The 21668-nt window shown below is 42.7% G+C and overlaps 1 protein-coding gene across 1 annotated transcript in view; it reads left to right on the top strand.

The window, feature by feature from the left end:
- TIAM2 (TIAM Rac1 associated GEF 2) overlaps positions 1-21668 on the top strand; it is a 136192-nt gene that overhangs the window by 48354 nt on the left and 66170 nt on the right. The window contains exons 8-12 of the mRNA XM_023728900.1: positions 1019-1180; positions 3539-3643; positions 3879-3957; positions 6541-6633; positions 7235-7498. Coding sequence (XP_023584668.1) covers positions 1019-1180; positions 3539-3643; positions 3879-3957; positions 6541-6633; positions 7235-7498 — 703 coding nt within the window. The remainder of the gene's footprint in view (positions 1-1018; positions 1181-3538; positions 3644-3878; positions 3958-6540; positions 6634-7234; positions 7499-21668) is intronic.

Raw genomic sequence — 21668 nt, 5'->3', positions numbered from 1 at the left:
TGAAAGGTTGGTGATTCGAGTCCTCTCAGAGGTTCCTTGGAACAAAGGCCTGGTGATCTATTTCCAAAAAATCAGCCATTGAAAGCCCTATGGAGAGCAGTTGTACTCTGACACATATGGGGTTGCCAGGAGTTGGAGTCAACTCCACTGTAGCTGGGCCTGGCGTCAGGTTAGGATGCAGCCACGCATCGGTGGCCAGGGATAGAATGGTGTCTGAATTTACTGCAGAATTCACAAGGGATCGTGGCTTAAGTGCGGATTTCACAGTGCCCCTTCTCAACCCAAAATTCTAGAGCAGTGAAGGTGGATTAGGCAGTCCCTGGGTGGTGAAAACAGTTAAGCACTTGACTATTAGCCGAAAGGTTGGGGGTTTGAAACCACCCCGAGTGGCCTCTGAAGAAAGGCCTGGCGATGTGCTTCTGAAAGGTCCCAGCTTTGAAAACCCTGTAGAGCAGTTCCACTCTGCACATGTGGGGTCACCATGAGTCGAAATCAACTCAAGGGAAAATAACTACAACCACAAGGGAGGATTATGAGCAGCCTTTATATGGATTACCGCGCTCTAACTTGGTCTAAGAGGCAAGGTGGCGTACTGGATAGAACGTGGAACAAGAAATCAGCAGGCTTCCACTTAACTTCCCTGTTCCCAGGGGTCTATCTGTAGAAAATAGTGCCTAAGGCAATTAGCGTTAAATTGGTGAATGATCTCTCACCGCTGGCCATGGAAACCGTGGTGGCCAATAGAAATTGCTCATTGGTGCCCCGCCTCAAGTGGTGCCCAGCCCCACACCCCATAGGGTGATGAACAGTTCATAGGGGATGAACTGTGCCTCAGTTTCATCTGCATAAAATGAGCATATAAACAGTGGACGCCTCTGCCCAGGAGGGTTGTGAGAGGGTAGAGATGTGCAAGGGGTGTGACAGTACTCGCTGTGAGATACTAAGTTAAGGGGCACCGCCTCAGCAGTTCCCTTCATTTGTTTATCAAACCCGTCTGCATTTTGGTGTCTGAAAACAGGTCGATGAACTTCTGCACATATACGGTTCAACCACAGATGGTGTTCGCCGAGACAGCACATGGGAAACACAGGCTTACATTCACTTCCAGGATAACCAAGGAGTCACTGTCATGATCAAACCAGAACACAGAGTAGAAGATATTTTGACCTTGGCATGCAAGGTAATGGATTTTGCTGCTGAAATGTACTTCTGAGTGGAAACTGTCATTAATGTTGCACTCCTAGACCTTCTAAATTTTCTGTATTAGGAAACATAGTTGAAACCAAAAAAACAAACCCGTTGCCGTCAAGTCGATTTCGCCTCATGGTGACCCTATAGGACAGAGTAGAAATGCCCCATAGGGTTTCCAAGGAAATGTAGTTAATAACATATGTCTTAATTTACATAGTTATGAATTTACCTTCTGCTCCTCATCTCTGAGAAGGAATGAATTTTTAGATCATGACCCCTTGCCTTCATAAAGAACCTGAGCTATTCTACTGAAATTCTGTTTACAAGTAGTCCCTGAATTATGACGGGGTTCCATTCTGACAACTCCGTCATAAGCTGGTTCTGATGTAAGTCGAATACCTCATTTTTTGTTTTTTAGGCTCCATTTCAAAGCACAGCAGTGTTTTGAACAGTAAATTATAAAATTGAACATCTGCAAGTGAACATCTGAGAATGATAACATCAGTAGATTACACACTTCAACATTGTATGTTACTAATGATAAGGTGTACCAAAAAAAAAAAAGGATGGTCCTAAGTGCAGTTTGTTATAACTCAAATACGTCAATATGTCGCAAGTCCGGGACTACCCGTATACCTTTACGTTTAGAATAATTATAAGCTTTGTTGCTGGTTTAATTATTTTGAGATGGTGCTCCATAAGAAGGTGGCACAAACTTGGCAGAAGTTTAATTCTAAATAGTTTTTACAGAGTTTCTCTAGATGAAGCAAGTTAACTTAATGCCATGCACCGTTGCTTCATCAGGTTGGTAGGAGATGTTGTTTTATTTATTATTCAAACTGGGTTTTATTCCCAATCTGAAAAGTAACTTTATGGTAAATCTTAGAGTGCACTGACATAGATGAAATAGCATCAGCAGCATCTGATCAGTTTCAAGACCACCAGGTGGCATCGTAGAGCTTACATCTTACTAAATTTTCAGAGAAAATGCAATGAAATATATGAAATGATGGAAAACATGTAGAATTTGGTAGCTCTTTACCATATACGTTTAATGTATGTGGAAAATGTTTTAGTCCTTTTCTGTCACTTTGACTTGGAGCATTAGGATACTGTGCACTTATATATGTAGCTTATAGTCTTACGGGAGCCCCGGTGGCACAGTGGTTAAGCATTCAGCTGCTAACCAAAAAGTCAGCAGTTTGAATCCACCAGCCACCCCTTAGAAACCCTATGGGGCAGTTCTTCTCTGTCTTACAGGGTCACCATGAGTCGGAATCAACTCAACAGCTACAAGTTTTATAGTCTTATGTGCTTAATTTCCTTTTACTCCATTATGTAAGGATTTTATCCAACAATCAACAATGTTGTTCTGTACGAGTGGTGTTGGTCAGGGGTGTCAGAAGTGGTGGGTTAATTAGACCCATTTAGAACATAACCAGTTGCCATCAATTCCAATCCATGACGACCTCATGTGTGTCAGAGTAGAACTGTGTTTCCATAGGGTTTTCAATGGCTGATGTTTTGGAAGTACGTTGTTAGACCTTTCTTCTGAAGCTCTTCTGGGTGGACTCGAACCTCCAACCTTTTGGTTAGCAGCTGAGTGCATTAACCATTTGTACCACTCAGGAACTGCAGTAAGAGCATAGGCCTGAGATAATTTCTCACTGCCGAAATGTGTATACGAGAGAAAGAGAGAATAAAAGTGTGTGTGTGTCTGTGTGTGTACATATTTCTTTCCTTTTGAAAACCTTTTGGAGTAGGAAATTTCTAATTCTGTTGTCTAAAGATATGAGATTATTCATAGTTTACAAACTTCTCTACTTCAGTAAGGGGAAACAAATTTAAAATCTGGGTATAATCAATCGATATGGAGCCCTGGTGGCACAGTGGTTAAGAGCTCAGCTGCTAACGAAAAGATCTACGGTTGGAATCCACTAGCCACTCCTTGGAAACCCTACGGGACCATTCTGTTCTGTCCTATAGGGTTATTATGAGTCAGAATTGACTTGATGGTGACGGGTTTGTTTTTTTTTTTTTACCCCTTGCTGAGATAGTAAAACATATGCTATTATCAGATACATTCTATCGTAATCTCTCAACAGTGCATCTCTTGCAGTTAATGATAAGCAATATCACTTAGAGAAAACCTTCTTAAAAGTAATTATTTGTCCCTTCTTTTCTTTTTGTCACATTTAAACATGAACTTTTCCATAGGTTTAAACTCAGCCTATTGTATACAGTATTTCGTTTAGAAACTTCCACTTCTATTTTTAACGAGCCCCTTGGACAATAATGACTTTAGAAAGAGCATTTAAAATCTGAATAGCTTTCTCTTTCTTTATAGATGAGGCAGTTGGAGCCCAGCCACTATGGCCTACAACTTCGAAAATCAGTAGATAAAAACACTGAATACTATATTCCTGGGCCATATGAGTACATGCAAGACCAGGCAAGTGTGCGTTAGCTTTAGAAAGAAAAATTTAACTACATCCTGGGCCTTTTGAGAAAAATAAATCATTTTGGGGAAAATTCGTTTAAATTTGACATCTAGTTTGGAAACAGTCTCTGTAAAGGGGTAACTTGTTAACAGTGTTCCTGTTTCATTATGAAAAAAGTGTCAAAATAATTTTTTTAATTTATCGTACCATCAAAGTCTCTGATTTTGTTGTTTTCACCTTTTGTAGGCTTATGATGAAATAGAAGTCTTTCCATTAAACGTTTATGATGTACAGCTTACTAAGACTGGAAGTGTCTCCGACTTTGGTAAGCATAAAGAAAACCCTTATCAGAGGGTTATGTTGTTCAGTCTGGCCTATTTTGCACCCAGTATCCCTTGGAACCCTGGTGACGTAGTGGTAAAGAGTTCAGCTGCTAACCAAAAGGTCAGCAGTTTGAATCCACCAGCTGCTCCTTGGAAACCCTATGGGGCAGTTCTATTCTACTCTGTTTTATAAGGTTTCTGTGAGTTGGTATCAACTCGATAGCAGTGGGCTTGGCTTTTGGTATCTTTGGTCCTATTTTTTTTTTCTTTTATGTTTACATATTCAGATAATATGACAATAGTTCCTAAACTTCTTTTCTCTTCCTTCCTTTCTATTTATTTATATAAGTAGGATAAAAGGATATGTGTTAATATTTAAGAAAAGAAATTAAAAGGAATGAATATAAAAATAGATGAGAAATTTGAGATGATGATGATAATAATAATCATCAGTGATGACCTCACAATGAATTTAAGGAGTCCCTGGCTGGAGCAAATGGTTAAGCGCTTGACTACTAGTTAATAGGTTGGTGGTTCGAACCCACCCAGAGGTGCCAGCCCTGTCTTCTGAAAGGTCACAGCCTTGAGAACCCTATCGAGCAGTTCTACTCTGCACACATGGGGTTGCCATGAGTTGGAATTGACTTGACAGCAAATAACACCACCACAATGAATTTACTGTGTATGAGGTGCTGTTCTAAGCTGATTAACTCATGATTGATCTCCGGTGTCTTTGCTCATAGTTAATGTTTACCTACCTGGAATGCTACCCTTCACCCCCCCACCCCAGTCCCTCCTCTCTGATTATGTAAGTCCTTCCAATCCTTCAAGAACTAACTACTTTTCTTGAAGAAGCCTTATCTTATTGCTTTAGCTGCACTTAACTCTTCCTTCTCTGAGTTTAACAATTTAGAGTCATTATTATCAAATTTATAACTTCATAGTATCTAATTCTTGCATTTCCATTTGTATTTAAATTTGGCTCTAAGCTGCTTGGAGCCCTGGTAGTGCAGTGGTTAAAGCACCGGGCTGCTAATCAAATGGTTGGCAGTTCGAACTTAACAGCTGTTCTGTGGGAGAAAGATGTGGCAGTTGGCTTCCATGAAGATTTACAGCCTTGGAAACCCTATGGGACAGTTCTGCTATAGGGTCACTATGAGTCAGAATTGACTCGACTGCAACAGATTTTCTAAGCTGTTTATGGACTGTGCTCATGCCTTTAAGTTCATTTTTATCATTTATTATCTCTTTTACCATAGAAGCTCAATAATCAGCTAACGATCAATAAATATCTCCATAGAAAAACTATTTCTTATCATGGTAAATGTACTGACACAACATAATTATTTTCCTTAAAATGATACAAGTTGATCAAATCCTAGTCATTATTTAAAATAAGCTAAAACCAAACCAAACCCGTTGCCATCAATTCTAACTCATAGTGACTCTAGAGGACAGAGCAGAACTGCCCCATAGAGTTTCCAAGGAGCAACCAGGTGGATTAGAACTGCTGAACTTTTGGTTAGCAGCTGTAGCTCTTAACTAACCGCTGGGCCACCAGGGTTTTCAAATAATATTCTAAGGTTTCCTTTTATAACTTATTCCTTGTTTTCTACTTTACATATCTTTTTTTTTTTTTTTTTTTGAGCCAGATCAGATGTGGGTTTTTCCTTGGGAAACCCTCCTTAGCATTTTGTTTGTACTTTCATTGACCTTCACTCTACTTTGTGGGGATGTCATTTGTGTGTCTTGTTTGTATTTGAATGAATGAATGAAGATACCTGGCAAAGGTATTTATAGGCGGCCACAAGCTGCCAGGCTCTGCCTGGGGCACAGAGGAAGCATAGGGGAACAGGACACTCTTCCTGTTCTCAAAGAACTCCCAGTATTATGGGCCAAGTCATGGAAACGTGTTCCCAGCTGTGGAAACAGAGAGGAGGGAAAGCTCCAAGTCAAAGGAGACCCATGTAGAGGAGGTGAGGTCCCACTTGGGTTTTGCGTGTAGACATATTAGGACGAACACTGTCTTCTTATAAAGCTCTTCAAAAAACCAAACGAAACCTGTTGCTGTCAAGTTGATTCTGACTCACAGCGACCCTATAGGACAGAGTAGAACTGCCCCACAGGGTTTCCAAGGCTGTAATCTTTACGGAAACAGACTGCCACATCTTTCTCTCACAGAGTGACTGGTGGGTTCAAACTGCCAACCTTTTGGTTAGCAGCCCAGCACTTAACCATTGCACCACCAGGGCTCCGTATAAATCTCCTGGCCCTGTACACAGCTGTTTCTCAACAAGTATTTATTGGATTGAATTGGAACTTAATTTATTTCAATAAAAGTATTTATTGGTCTCAATTTTTTAATAAGGTTGAGTGTTCATATTTCTCAAACCTGCAGCTCTGACATGTTCCTCTTTTTCTCTTCCTGCTAGATAATTGCACTTTCAAAATAGGTGTAATATAGATGTTCTCAACATACCATATTCATGAGAATAGGTGCTCAAGGAAATACTGCTGCCTGGGTTGGAGAAATTAATTCACGTGGTGAACTTAGGCTTGACTTTTCCTTTTATTTCTGTTCCCAGGGTTTGCAGTGACAGCCCGGGTGGACAAACATCAGCATCTCAGCCGGATAATCATAAGTGATGTTCTCCCTGATGGCTTGGCGTATGGGGAAGGTCAGTGTGGCCCAGAGAGTAGCCCTGTTCCTTCTTAATTTAAAGCTTTGCAATGCAGTCTTGCTAGTGAAATTTTCTTCTTCTAGTCTTGCCAGAAAACTATTTTTCCTGGAATTTGAAAGAAAGTAAACTGAATAGTTTAGTCGAGAATGCATTTACATGTATACGTAGAGTGTGTGTTTGTGTGTGTATGCGCACCGTTGAGAGAGAGAGCATATATATATATATACAGAGAGAGTATACATATATATGTAAAGACAGCAGGAGGAAGAAAGAGAATGAGAGAGACAGATAAACAGACAGATAAAACAAATGTTATTTCCTAGGGCATTTAACAGCATATAAATAGAAGAACAATGAATTTGAATGACTCCCACATTGTTTCCCTTTCAAAGGACTTTTTCTCAGACTAGCCTTGAGAGAGCTGACATTTGTTTTCTTATCAGTAACATCTAAATACTAGACATTTGGTGCTTTCTTTGAAAACTCACCAGCAAGAGCCCCTGAGAGTCTACGTGGTTGGATTCAGCTTACTTTCTTATTAACACATTTCTTTGAGAAATCTCTTTCTCTCTCTCTTTTTTTTTCTTCCTGTTTTCAGGGCTGAGAAAGGGCAATGAAATTGTGACCTTAAATGGGGAAGCCGTGGCTGATCTTAACCTGAAGCAAATGGAGGCCCTGTTTTCTGAGAAGAGTGTGGGACTCACCCTGGTTGCTCAGCCTCTGGAAGCAAAAAGAACCCTGGGTACTTCCTGGTCCGACAGTGACCTGTTCTCCACTGACCAGAAAAGGCTGCTGCCTCCCCTTAACCAATCCCAGCTTCTGGAGGAATTCCTGGATAACTTTAAAAAGAACACAGCGAATGGTGAGGCTTTGTTCTTTCTTTCTTCTTAACCGCTGGTATCAGCAGCTAATACTTTTAGGCTGTAATTTTGCTTATTTACTTGCTTACTTGATTATTTAATCTGTTCAAAGAATGTCTTCTCATTTATTAGGAGAAGAACATAGACGCCAACTGAGTGGATTTTATCAGAATTCCATGCGTTTTAGTAATTATAGTAATTTTGTGAGAATGGAAAATTATTTTTGCACAAAATAACAATTCTTTAAAATCGCCAAATCTTTGCAAATCACCCACAATATTTAGTATTGTGATTGCTTTGTGATTGAAAGTAGATGAAAAGCCAACATAAACGGCCAGGGTTGAAAAAATTTTCTATTTAGTTCTACTTGGAAATAAGGCAGAAACATTTTGCAATAATATGTTGGGCTCTTAAAATAGTTGATGTAATTCCAGTCTTTACCTCTTTCGCTAAGTCCTACTTTCTCCATAGACTGTACACTTTTAATGTAGGCCATGAATTTTAAAATTTTGTAAAAGCCTAAAAATGAAAAGCTGTATGCCAGTTCATTTTAGATTAGGAAATCATTGGAAGATTTGAATTTCTGAACTCATCATTCATGCATATTTCATATATTGCAGTCAGGTAAATTAGAGGCTTCAGCTAATTCTGAAAACCAAAAACCTTGTAGTTTCTTCTCTGTCCTCCTTGAAGATATTGGCCAGACTCCACAAGAGACTGAGCATAAGGTCTTTATCCTGAGGACACACACAGTAATTTTTCTACTTAATTACAATGAGAAGGGATTTCCAGTGGAAATCTCTGCATGATTACCAAAAATGCATGAAAAACACAAAAGAGAAGTTGCTGGGGGTGGATTTAATTATCAAGCAAGTTTATTAGGTCATTTTTGGAATGAAAAAAATTGGATTATAAGATTTGTGATTCAATAAGGCATTGAATGCTTTCTCTTCCTCTCTTGGGATTTTTCTCCAATTTAAAATATCATTAAATTGACTATTGGCATTTAAAAGTGAGAATCATAAAACAAAAGTTGTGATGGAACTAATTAATTATGTGGTTATATTAGGGCCATCATTCAGCTACCCTGGGCTTTGGTTATAGGCCTGAGTATTCCATGTAATACATGTATGTGTCCACTCGCTGGATTCATTATTCTCAAGGGAGACATTCACTACCCATGTTATACTTCTATGTATTTTATCATAGTAAGAAATGATGCCAGAGTCTGTAAGAGTTTTGGTACACGGGGAAGGATTGCCTCTAAAAAGCAGCAAAAGGGACAGATTTACCTTATTTTTTTTTTTAATACCAAGGATCGATCACGTAAGTTAAGCTCGTTTACCACTTCTTTGCAAGGAAATAATGTTGTTGTTAGTTGCCATCAAGTTGGCCCCTGACTCACGGTGACCCCAGGCACAAAGAAATGAAATGCTGCCTGGTCATGTGTCATCCCATGATTGGTTGTGGATTGGACCATTGTGATCCATAGGGTTTTCATCGGCTGATTATTGGAAGTAGATAGCCAGGCCTTTCTTCCTAGTCCGTCTTAGTCTAGAAGCTCTGCTGAAACCTGTTCAGGATTGCAGCAACAGACAAGCCTCCACTGGCAGACAGTAGTTGCTGTGCTTGAGGTGCATTGGCTGGGAATCGAACCCAGGGAAGGGGAGGAGTCTTCCACTGAACCACCACTGCTCCCATGTGAAGACCCTACAAGGTCCTGAATATGTTCCAAAGCTATTATATTACTCATCCAGGGAAGCCATTCCAGAGGTCTAAACCTTTACAACCTCTCTAAAATTCTGATTTCTGTGCACACACAGAGTTTAGCTGTTCAAACTGTGCCGGTGTGTTTCTTCACAGCTAGTTTTCCTGCAGGTACAGCCGCAAGGTCTGCGTCTTCACTTCCTTTCCCTGGGTGGTGTTTCTCCACCAACCAGGGAGAGTGACAGCCTCTTGCCGGTTTCCTGGCGTGACTGTGAGAAGGGGTGAATCCATCTCCTGGGCAGCCTTCTGCCCTGGGTTTTGCTGCGAGTCCCCTTTCCTCCCCTCCTGGTTACTGCTCCATAGCAGTGTCTCGTGTTGGAAACACAACAGCCAAGACAGATAGACCGCCTCTTCAAACACTTGACCAATGTGGATTAATTTTCCTTGGGGATGACAGCTGTGTAGCTTATGAAGGAAGTTAAAGGCCTATGAGTGAACACCTCAGAAAGAAGGCTGTCGGTTTTTAAGTTGGAGGTGGTGCAGATGGTCAGTATGCCTGGTTGCTAACCAAAAGGTTGATGGTTTGAGTTCACCCAGAGGCACCTTGGAAGAAAGGCCTGGTGATCTACTTCTGAAAAATCAACCACTGAAAATTCTGTGGAGGTCATTTCTACTCTGACATATGGTGTCGCCGTGAGTCAGAGTCGACTTGAAGACAACTGGTTAGATGAGAAATGCAAAGATAAAAGAGAGAAAACACTTGTGCATAAAGTCATGACAGGCTAAGCCTTTATTTAGTGAAACCTCTGAGGGGTGGCCTGGGGTGGAGGCAGGGTTCGAGTATTGGCCTGCTGTCTAGAGGTTGTGTGACATGAAGGACACTCTCAGCCTTGGTTATGGATTGATTTGTGTCCGCCAAAAGTGTGTGTCAACTTGGCTAGTCCATGATTCTCAGTATTGTGTGATTGTCCACCATTTTGTCACCTGATGTGATTTTCCTATGTGTTTTAAATCCTATCTCTATGATGTCAATGGAGTGGGATTAGAGGCAGTTATGTTAATGAGGCAGGACTCAATCTACAAGATTAGGTTATGTTTTAAGTTAATCTCTTTTGAGATATAAAAGACAGAAGTGAGCAGAGGGACATGGGACCTCATCCTACCAAGAAACAAGAGCCAAGAGAATAGTATATCCTTTGGACCTGGGGTCCTGGTGCTTAGAAGCTCCTCGACTGGGGAAGATTGATGACAAGGACCTTCACCAAGAGTAACAGAGAGAGAAAGCATTTCCCTGGAGCTGGCACCCTGAATTCGGACTTGTAGCCTCCTAGACTGTGAGAGGAAAAATTTCTCTTTGTTAAAGCTATCCACTTGTGATATTTCTGTTATGGCAGCACTAGATGACTAAGATAGCCAGCGAGGTGTGGGTGTTCGTAGCTAATAGCCTGCTTCCTTATTCCATGATGAGGCCATTCTGAGGTGCACTCCACACGGTTCTTTGGTGGCTCCTGTGAGATTGAGCCCTTTGTTGCACATCAAAAAAAAAACAAACCTATTGCCGTCAAGTCGATTATGACTCGTAGTGACCCTGCAGTGACATAGCAACCTCATTTTCACACCTTTCTTCGTTTCTTGTCTCACCTACTCTGTTCTCTTACTTGGGCTTCCTGTTATCACCTCTCAAACTGCTGTCCCCAAGTCCTTGACCTGAGCTTGCTTTTCAGGGAAACTGTATTCATTTCTGAGGACTGCTGTAACAAAGTACCGCAAACTGGGTGGCTTAACACAACAGAAATTAATTCTCTTGCAGTTCTGGAGGCTAGAAGTCCAAAACCAAGGTGTCAGGAGGGCGGTGCTCTCTCTGAAGGTTTTAGGGGAGGATCCTTCCTTGTCTCTTCCAGCTTCTGGTGGCCCCAGGCATTCCTTGGCTTCTGGCTGCATCACTCCAATCTCTGCTTCCGTTTTCATGTGGCCATTTCCCTCTAGGTCTGTGCTTCTTCTCCTCTTCTTATAAGGACAGCAGTGAGGTTGGATTAGGGCCTCCCCTACCCTAGTATGACCTCATCTAAATCCTGCTGATTACATTGCAAAGACCCTATTTCCAAATAAATTACATTCACAGGTATGGGAGGCTAGGACTTGAACATATCTTTTTGAGTGACAATTCAACCCAAACTGAACCCAAAAGAAGATACTAGCCTTGGTCTTCTCATCCAGATGGCGAAGCCTCTGCCCTCTACCCCCATGGGCTGCTGGGAGGCTGAAGGAGTCAGTGTCTATGACCTGTCCAGTCCAGCTCCTTGGATAGTAGGCACTCTGAAAACACAGTTTTCCTTCTCTTCCCTCTCATTTGCAGCTCAACATTTTAATTGAAAATTACTTTGGTTTGCTTTTGGGATGAATCAGAAAAGAGTAACCCAGTTTTCTTACTAAAAAATTAAGAGTTACACAAATGAAAGAATTGTAGTGGCTTTGTAAAACAATTTTTAGTACAACTTTGAATTATACATAGTGGTTATTATTTCAGTCTCCCTTTTCCTAAATTTCACATTCTCTCAGCATTGCCAGAAGGCAACCTGGTGCTTGAAAAGAAGGGAAGTTTTATTTTACTGTTTTCTTTTTCAGGGAAGTCAAATTCTTTTCCTATTAATAAAATCCAAACAGCTGGCTGGCTGTGGGGGAAGACCTATTTTTAATAGAAACTATAAGAATAGCAGATGATGCAGGAAGAAGCGAGCCTTAGCCAGTTGTTTGGGGCACATCTTGACCATCCAAGGTGAATATTTATTAACCCCTTACCAGTTGCTGTTGAGTAGATTCCTCACATGTGTCAGAGTAGAACTGTGCTCCAAAGAGTTTTCAATGGCTGGTTTTTTTTGGAAGTAGATTACTAGGTCTTTCTTGCAGGGAGCCTCTGGGTGCACTCAAAGCTCCGACTTTTTGGTTAGCAGCCAAGTGTGCTAACCGTTTGCACCACCCAGGGACTCCATACACTGGGGGTTTAAAATGTGTGGGGCACTGGGAACAGGCATACATACAGTCCAGGTGTTTTGGTCTATTTTTGTTAGGTTCAGTCTGTCGATCAGATTCAAGCAGAAAATATATCTCCTTTTTACCTGTCCACTTCAGTAAGATGCATGGGGTCTCAGTATGTAGGGTGAGACTGGCTTTTTATGCCATTTCAGGTCTTCTAGACATGGTTCATACTCCCATCACATTTGACAGCTCTCGCCATGGATCCTCGCCTCTCTGGCTGCCTTGCTCACCTTGTAGCACTCTGACAGGGAGCCTGGCACTCTGAGCCTGAGGAAGTGGGGGTCACAGTGGGCTGCTGTGCAAGTTCTGTGCTTTTCTAGAAAAGGAGCCTGCTACAGACGCTTGAGCTGCATTGATATGTGTACTGTTTCAGGGAATGGTTTCTCAAATTTTGTAGCGCCTATAATGCTAACCAAAAGGTTGGAGGTTTGAGTCCACCCAACGGCACCTTGGAAGAAAGGCCTGGTGATCTACTTCTGAAAAATCAGCCATTGAAAACCTCATGGAGTGCAGTTCTACTGTGACACACATGGGGTCACCGTGAGTCAGAGTCAACTTGACGGCAACTGGTTGAAGACTCAACTGAGGAACTTGTGATAGTGCCAGTTCCTGGGTCCCACTGCCAGAGATCCCCCTTCAGGAGGTTTGGGGTGGTACCTGGCAAACTCAGTTTTTAACAAGCACAGGTGGCTGAATGGCCCTTTGAGCACCCCAGATGGGGTGTGTATACTCACACCGACAGGGGCAGTAGTCTAAGGGAGGTGAGTCGGCCCCTACGCAGGAGGACTCAGCCTTTCCTGCACCCTTCTATGCCGAGGTTCTGAGGGTGAAATGAGGTATTCTGTGTCAAGTTCTCAGCAAACGAGGGCTGTAGTGATCATGGGTTGTTATTCTCTCAGTTAGAGACTCTGAGCCTTGCACCTCTGCCACTGTCCTAAGTGTGCTCAGAAGGCAGTGAGTGAGTGGACTTACTATTTTAGCTGCTGTCAAGTCAGCCCTGACTCCTGGCGACCCCACATACAATGGAACGGAATACTGTCCAGTCCTGCACCATCCCCATGATTGGTTGCAGATAGGACCATTGTGACCCCTAGGGTTTTCATTGGCTGATTTTCTGAAGTAGATTGCCAGTCCTTTCTTCCTCATCCATTTCCATCTGGAAGCTCTGGTGAAACCTGTTCAGCATTGTAGCAGCACACACGTCTCCACTGATAGATGGGTGGTGGCGTCACATGAGGTGCATTGGCCAGCAACTGAACCCAGGTCTCCCACATTTAAGGTGAGAATTCTACCACTGAACCCCTCCTGCCCCCAGGGGGTTTGCTAGGTCACCCCATTTGTTTATCAGCCCACTCTCATGCTGTCACACTCAGCAAATTGAATAGACTAGGAAACCGACAACTTCTAGCCATCACCAGGCTTACTACCTGTTGCGCTCGAGTCGAGTCAATTCCGACTCATAGCGACCCTGCAGGACAGAGTAGAACTGTCCCATAGGGTTTCCAAGGCTATAATCTTTACAGATGCAGACTGCCACATCTTTCTCCCTGCAGAGCGGCTCGTGGGTTCGAACCACCCACCTTTCGGTTAGCAGCTGAGCGCTTAACCACTGTGCCACTGGACTCCTTAGGTTTACTACAATATTCCTGAAATACTCTGTGAAGAGCAGCATAGGCAGGGATATGTAGAGAACTGCTTAAGTGTTCACTATTCAGTTCCTTTCTTACCTAAGAAATAAATGCCTATTTGTTTCTTGCTTTTTAAGGTTTTAAATTTGTTCTTAGTTATCCACAGTACAAATAGAGGAAAGTCCATGGGCTGTATTGACTGAAGAGGAAATATCATGTGTAAGGACTTTTATAGAGGGAATTAATTTTACCACTGAAATTCCCCAAAGAGGCCGGTGTTTGTTATTTTTTGAGCCAACGAGGCCACTGTTAAAGGAATTGGACATGCCAGACCTGTCTACACCAGTGTCTGTTAGTGCTGTTTTTGTGATTTATGTATGAAAATCGCTTTTCTGGTGAATGCCATCTTTTGAAAAATTCCAAGAGCTTTTTTTTAGAGTCTCATTAGGGATATGGTTTCAGAAGAAAGCCTTTGTGTAAACACTGAACTTGTTGTGGCGTTAATGCATTCTCCATCTATCAACAGCGATAAATACTGCGTTGTTAGAATGAGGGGCATATTTACCAGGAGGTGAAATTGAAAAGGACCATGTTCCTGCTCTCATTTTGATAATATAAACCCAGTAAATGCTTACCAGATGATGAAGGTAATTGTGGCCTGAGGTTCTTTTTTACCCCTACCCCACCCCGCTTTTGAATCATTCTCTTCAAAAAATTGATGTATGAGTAGCATAGGTCTGAAGCTATCTGAAGCTACTTAGATGCAGATTCACTCTTTGGAATGAATTGCTCTTGGGAATGTTTGTGTCCATTATACAGCTTTCCACCAGGGGAAAGAGAGCGAGCTCTGATGTGGCAAACCCCGTTTTTCCTGTTTATGAAAGTCAGGGAACACTGGCTTCTCTAGCCTGGTGTAGGATGACTAACAACATTTAGCTAGGAGAAAGCTCTGTTTGTGTGTAAAACTGCTGTTACTGAGTCCGGCTGGCTGACTTCCCAGATTTTCTTCCCTGATGTAAAAACATATTAACCAAAGGGGGAAAAAAAAAACCCAAAGTCAAACCAGTTGCCGACGAATTCATTTTGACTCATGGCGACCCCATATGTGTCAGAGTAGAAATGCGCACCATAGGGTTGTCAAGGCTGCGACCTTTCGGAAGCAAGTTACCAGGACTTTCTTTCGAAGTGCCTCTGGGTTGGTTTGAACTACCAACCTTTTGGTTCGTAGTTGAATGAGTTAACTGTGCCACCTAGGGAGGCTAAAGAAACATTAGTATTCCTAAAAATGCATTTTTTAAAAATTATTAAGACTCTGGAGAATGCTGGTTGAAGCAGGACACCGAACTTTGGTTTCGGAAGTGTTAGTTCCTGGTAACTGAGCGGAAGGTAATTCCAGTTGTGTCAGTGGGAATGAGCACGGGGCTTTCTGTTAGCAGTGGAGGAAATACGGTCCTTGGATACTAATTCTCTTATAAAATTGATTGTTGTCTGGGAATTTGATTTCCTTTTTCTCATTCTCAGTCATTCATTTATTCACTCGGTCACTTAACAAATATTATTAGAATCTACTTTTTGCTAAGTGTTGCAGATACATAAAGATGAATTAGACATTATTTTTTACTCCTGCGAAGCTTACAGTTGAGTGGAGAAAGTAAAGCACTCGTAAATAAGAATTCATTCTTTAAAAAAAAAAGAAAATCCCTTTTCAATAAAGAGAACTCGAGGGGTAGCTCAGAGGCGGAATGCCCACTGTTTTTCTGTTTATGAGAGCAAGAGGGTGCAGAGGGGGAAGGGAGAAAGTTTTTGGGAAGAGTAAGCGTTTGATTGGAGCACTGCAGAGGGACAGGTTACGGACCTGGAGGTGTGTGTATTTGGGGGGAAGGGGTTCAATGGGAGGAGGAGCCCCAGTGGCATGGTGGTTAAGAGCTTGGCTGCTAATCAAAAGGTCGGCAGGCAGTTCAAATCCACTGGCTGCTCCTTGGAATCCCTGTGGGGCAGTTTACTCTGTCCTATAGGGTCACTATGAGTTGCAGTTGACTCCACGACAGTGGTGTTGGGTTTTCAGTGGGGGGAAGGGCATTTTACATACAGCAAGCGACCTAGGACACAGAGATGGGAACTTGAGGTCACCTGGCTAGTGTGTGAGGAGGCAAAATGGGAAATAAGGTTAGAAAGTATTTTGGGGCAGGTTGTATAAAACCCCTGAGTTCTAGCAATTTATAACATAACATGGTGCATATCTGAAAAAATCTGGTGAGTATTATATGATTTTCTCCTGCCTTATATAAAACACACAGGACTTGTCTGGTCATTTAATGACCCTGTGGTATGGCTTAGGAGCCCTGGTGACGCAGTGGTTAAAAGCTACGGCTGCTAACCAAAAGGTTGGCAGTTCGAATCCATTAGCTAGTCCTTGGAAACCCTATGGGGCAGTTCTGCTTGTCCTATAGGGTCACTTTGAGTCAGAATTGACTCGATGGCAACGGATTTTGGTTTGGACTGTGGCTTAAGGAGCCCTGGTGGTGCAGAGGTTAACGTGCTTGGCTGCTAACCTAAAGGTTGGCAGCAGTTCGAACCCACCAGCTGCTCTGTGGAAGAAAGATGTGGCAGTCTGCTTCTGTAAAGATTACAGCCTTGGAAACCTTATGGGGTAGTTCTACTCTGTCCTGTAGGGTTGCTATGAGTCAGAATTGACTTGATGGCAGTGAGTTTTTTTTTTTTTGGCTTAGTATGGCTTGAGGAGCTTCCAGGTAGATGCTCTGTTCCTAAATGCCAACTCTACTCTGTTTTCCACCATTACAGCTTCATTTCTTTGGGCCTTAAAGTATTGTTGTTTTTAACAACCAGAAGTTTCCTGTAAAAAAAATACTCAACATTTTTTATCTGCAGAAAGAACAAATAGATGAGTTCCTGTAGTGCCCTCTATACATGTGAGTGCAAGGTATGGCGTTGTAAAGCTATATCCATGAATCCATGTGATCTTCATTGGTCACCTGTAGGGATGTAGTGGGCACAGTAATGCCTACTGACCTGTGATGGGGTGTCTGGTGTGGTGGAGAGGGAATGCCTCACAGCAAAGAGGAGGAGGCAGTGTTGGGGCCGAGGGTGATTGTTGTTAGCTACTGTGGAGTCACCCCCAGCTCATGGCGACCCCATGCACAATGGAATGAAATGCAGGCCATCCTGCACCATCCCCATGATCAGTTACAGATTGGACAGTTGTGATTCATAGAGTTTTCACTGGCTGATTTTCAGAAGTAGATCACCAGGCCTTTCTTCCTAGTCTGTCTTAACCTGAAATCTCTGCTGAAACCTGTTCAGCATCATAGCAACACGCAAGCCTCCAATGACAGACAGGTGGTGGCTGTGCATGAGTGCACTGACTGGGAGTTGAACCCTGGTCTCCTGCATGGAAGGCGAGAATTCTACCACTGACTAGAAGCTGGTAAATAAAGTACAGCCACAGGGCTCCTTAGAAGCAAGGACAGAGACACTTTGTCTCACATACTTTGGACATGTTATCAGGAGGGATCAGTTCCTGGAGAAGGACATCATGCTTGGTAAAGTAGAGGGTCAGTGAAAAACAAGAAGACTCTCAATGAGATGGATTGACACAGTGGCTCAAGCATAACAACAATTGTGAGGATGGCGTAGGACCAGGCAGAGTTTTGTTCTGTTGTACGTAAGGTCGCTATGTATTGGAACCAACTTGACGGCACCTAACAACAACAGCGTTTTGAGCAAAACCCAGTACTGTATTCTGTCTCCTGACATTAAAGACAAGTACATCTTTGAGGTAAAAATCTACAGAATTTCTCTGAAGAGCACCGGGTTAAGTTTCTGTTGGACATGCCACTTTTAATGGCCGTTTGAGAGTTTGAAGATGATCAGATGCAAATATAGTCGTCTATGCAGGGTGAGTCAGACCTCTGTGAAGTCATGGCTGTATGAAACTGAGTCAGCTGTTGGGAAGAGGAAATTTTATAGCTTGTTACATTTAAAAAAAAAAAAACCTGCCTATTCCTGTGGATGTTAGGAGTACCGGCTGCCAAACGATTCTTGTCTGCAGTTCCATTTTTCTTCTCCTTCTTCTGTAATGGGCTTAAAAATGAATTATATTCCTGTCTTGGTTCCTCCACATGAAGGAACTGGGGCCATCAGGAAGGACCAAGTATGGATGTATCCTTTTTATCTCTGGTTCCTACAGATGACTGTATTATAATGATAGCTCTAATTTTTCCGGCTGGTAGTAAACGTGCATGGAAAAAATTCTAGGAGTATGAAAGTATAAAAAGTCCCCTATGCTAGACAGTGATGTGGTTAAGAGCACAGATGCTAAGTCAGTCAACCTGGGTTCGAATCCTGACCCCTACACTTACTCTCTGTGTGACCATGGACATGTCAGTGCACAGGGACTCTTATCTTACCTGTGTTTTATTACCAATAAATCACCAGGCACGTTAAGTATAGCCACTCAGTAAATATTTGTTTGTATGTATGAACAAATGAATAAAGGACATAGGAATGACAGGATTTAGGATGTGAAAAAGAAAAAGAAATTACCTACATCTAACACTTCTCAGCATTAACTTTTTCAAGAAAATGTTAATGCATATGTTATATCTAAAATGTGGTTTGTTTAACGTGCAGGAAGTAAGTAAAACTTATAGCTAAGAAGGTTGAATGAACTTGTACCTTGACTTTGGATCTCTGGTGCAAATAATTTAATATCACTTTGAGAATTTTTTTAATCTTGAAGTTGTGTAATGAATACTAGATTTAAGCTGAATTCTGAATTCAAACCCCTAAATTAAGTCCAGGAAATGAGACAGGCAGCCCCCTTCCCCCCGACTGTCCCCACAGTAGCTACTTATGGCCACAAAGAGCACCAGGAGGCCAAGCTGAGAAGCTAGTATTCACAGAAAAAAAATTTTTTTTCTATTTTTTTAAACTCTTCTTTCATTTATTATCAAATATTTAGCAACCGCTTACTGTCTTTCAGCCACTGTTCTAGGTGTGCGAGAGATATACCACAATGAACATGACAGATAAAAAATCCTTTCCCACATGGAGCTTATATCTTAGTGGGTGGAAATAGATTATAAGCAATAAACATAATAAGTAAATTATATGGTCTACTCAGAGGTGTTAAGTGCCATGGGGAAAAAAATAGATTGGAGTAAAAGGGATTAGAAGTCCCTGGGGGGTGCAAATGGTTAATGCTCTTGGCTGCTGACTTAAAGGCTGGGGGCACCTCGGAAGAAAGGCCTGGTGGTCTACTTCCCCAAAGAGCAGCCATTGAAAACCCTTTGGAGCACACAATGCTCTGACACACATGAGGTCACCATAAGTCAGAGTCCACTGACAGCAACTGGTTTTGGTTAGGGATTAGGAGGGATTTGGTTAGGGGGCAGGTTGCAGTTTTTTAAAGAGGGCTGGCAGGTCTTTCTCAGTAAGAAAGGGGTTTGAATAAAGACTGGGCCATGTGGACGTTCCAGGCGGAGGGGACCTGAGATGGACAGGTCTAAGTGGCCTGGAGAGGAGAAGGGGGCTGGAGAGCAGTCAGAAGTGGCCTGGAGAGGAGAAGGGGGCTGGAGAGCAGTCAGAAGAGGCCAGGGCGGAGACGCGAGCCATGTGGCGGAGGACTTCCTTGGCCATTTCAAGGTCTGGCATTTGCTCTGAGCACAAGGAGGAGCCTCACCGGGATTGGAGCAGAGGGGCGACACAGTCTGACTAGGGTTTTTAAAGGACAGCTGACTGGCTGTTGAAAAGAGACTGTAGACGGCCAGGTGGAAGCAGAAGGCTTTTGCAGCGATGTGGCGAGCGGGGGCGGTGGGTTTCCCTGGGTGGTGCGGCGTAAGTAGAGCCGGCCGGACGCGCTGAGAGACGACGTGCGTTCAGGGCAGGAGGGGAGTCAAGGGCAACTCCGAGGCTTGGGTTTGAGCAACCGGAAGATGGGGGGTTGCTATGTACTAAGATGGGAAGACGGCGTGTGAGCAGCGTTAGGGGTGACCAGGAGTTCAGTTTGGGACATCTGATGTTAAGGCTCTATATACTGAATATTCCACCTGCTTCCAAAATGGTTTTGAAATGGCTTACAATAAAAGCCCATCTATAAAATCACACAAAGTTGACGAAAATTACCAACATAAAGAGAAAGGGCAGAGATTTGAATGACAACTAGCCCAATAGTTAACTGTCTCCTGGGTGGTTTGAACCCAGCCAGCGGCTCTGAACAAATCTGTCTTGGAAGAAGTACAGCCAGAATGCTCCTTAGAAGTGAGGATGGCGAGACATCGGCGATGATGAGGATGGTGCAGGACGGGGCACTGTTTTGTTCTGTTGTACACAGGATCGTTGTGAGTTGGAATCGACTCAGTGGTACCTAACAACAGCAAAAAACAGCAGCTCCTCTGGAGAAAGATCTGGTGATCTGCTCCCGTAAAGATTGTTGTTGTGTGCCGTTGAGTAAATTCTGACTCATAGCCACCCCATATGACACAGCAGAACTGCCCCATAGGGTTTCCTAGACAGTAATCTTTCTGTGAGCAGATCACCAGCTCTTTTCTCCTGCGGAGCCGTCGGGTGGGTTCGAACCGCCGGCCTTTTGGCTAGCAGCTACTGCGCTACTAAGACTCCTTCCTGTAAAGATTACAGGCTAGGAAACCCTATGGGACAGTTCTGCTCTGTCACATAGGGGTTTTTATGAGTCGAAATTGACTCCACGGCACCTAACAACAACAAGTTTACTTAAAAGGTTTTCATTCCTAGTGTAAGGGAATAACATGTTGATTTATTTAAAAAAAATCAAGAAACTTTGAAACACGAGTGTAGGAAATCAGTTCTTCATTTCTGATAATCAGGTTATGATTGTCACATCTTAAAAGTTTATTTCTGCTCCTACAATATTCAGCTATGAATTCTAAATTGTCTATTCCCATATAAATGCTTTTATCTTTAGCACTCATTTGCTTTTGGCCATTAACATCTTTCATGTGTAATGGGGAAAGGGGACAAAGTTCAGGTTATCCATTATTGTTGCTTGCTAGTAGCTCTGGGAAAACACATTTTGAAAGAGGCATATGAAACTGTTAGCAAAATTCTATGTGTGTCTTCTGCGAGGTGCCCTGGCTTGCTGCCCGCGAGGAGGGAGCAGACACTGGACCATGTGGAGCAGCTTATAGAGCAGCAGAAAGCCCCTTCCTCCCAAAAATCTCCCAGCAGTCTTCCTACTGCATCTGGAATTTTCCAGTTCAGCACTCAGAAGCCGCCAGTGACTGGAAGGACATGTTCTCCTCAACTTGTCTATATTGACCTTCCATGCACTTTATTCACTCTTAAATTGCTGTTTGGGAGTCTCATGCTGACTCTCGTGTCCCAGCTGACGAGTGACCACCCCAAACTTCTGTGAAGGTTAGGTATCTTCGCAGGGTAAACCAGAAAACCAAACCCATTGCTGTCGAGTCGATTCAGGCTCGTAGCGACCCTACAGAACAGAGTGGAACTGCCCCATAGGGTTTCTAAGGAGCGGCTGGTGGATTCCAACTGCCAACCTTTTGGTTAGCAGACAAGCTCTTAACCACTACACCACCAGTAAAATTATTTGTATGTTTATTATTGAATTTTGTCTTCGCTATTTTATAAAAATAACTGAGGAAAAAAAATAGGTGAAAATGTTGATGTTGTTGTTGTTAGGTGTCGTCGAGTCATTTCCTACTCATAGTGACCGTATGTGCTACAGAAGGAAACACTGCCCGGTCCTACTCATAGTGACCCTCTGTGCTACAGAAGGAAACACTGC

This window comes from Trichechus manatus, unplaced genomic scaffold (genome assembly GCF_000243295.1).
Source record: "Trichechus manatus latirostris isolate Lorelei unplaced genomic scaffold, TriManLat1.0 scaffold00002, whole genome shotgun sequence".
NCBI lineage: Eukaryota > Metazoa > Chordata > Mammalia > Sirenia > Trichechidae > Trichechus > Trichechus manatus.
Note: the sequence above shows the minus strand (reverse complement) of the source record. Positions and strands in the feature narration are given on the sequence as shown.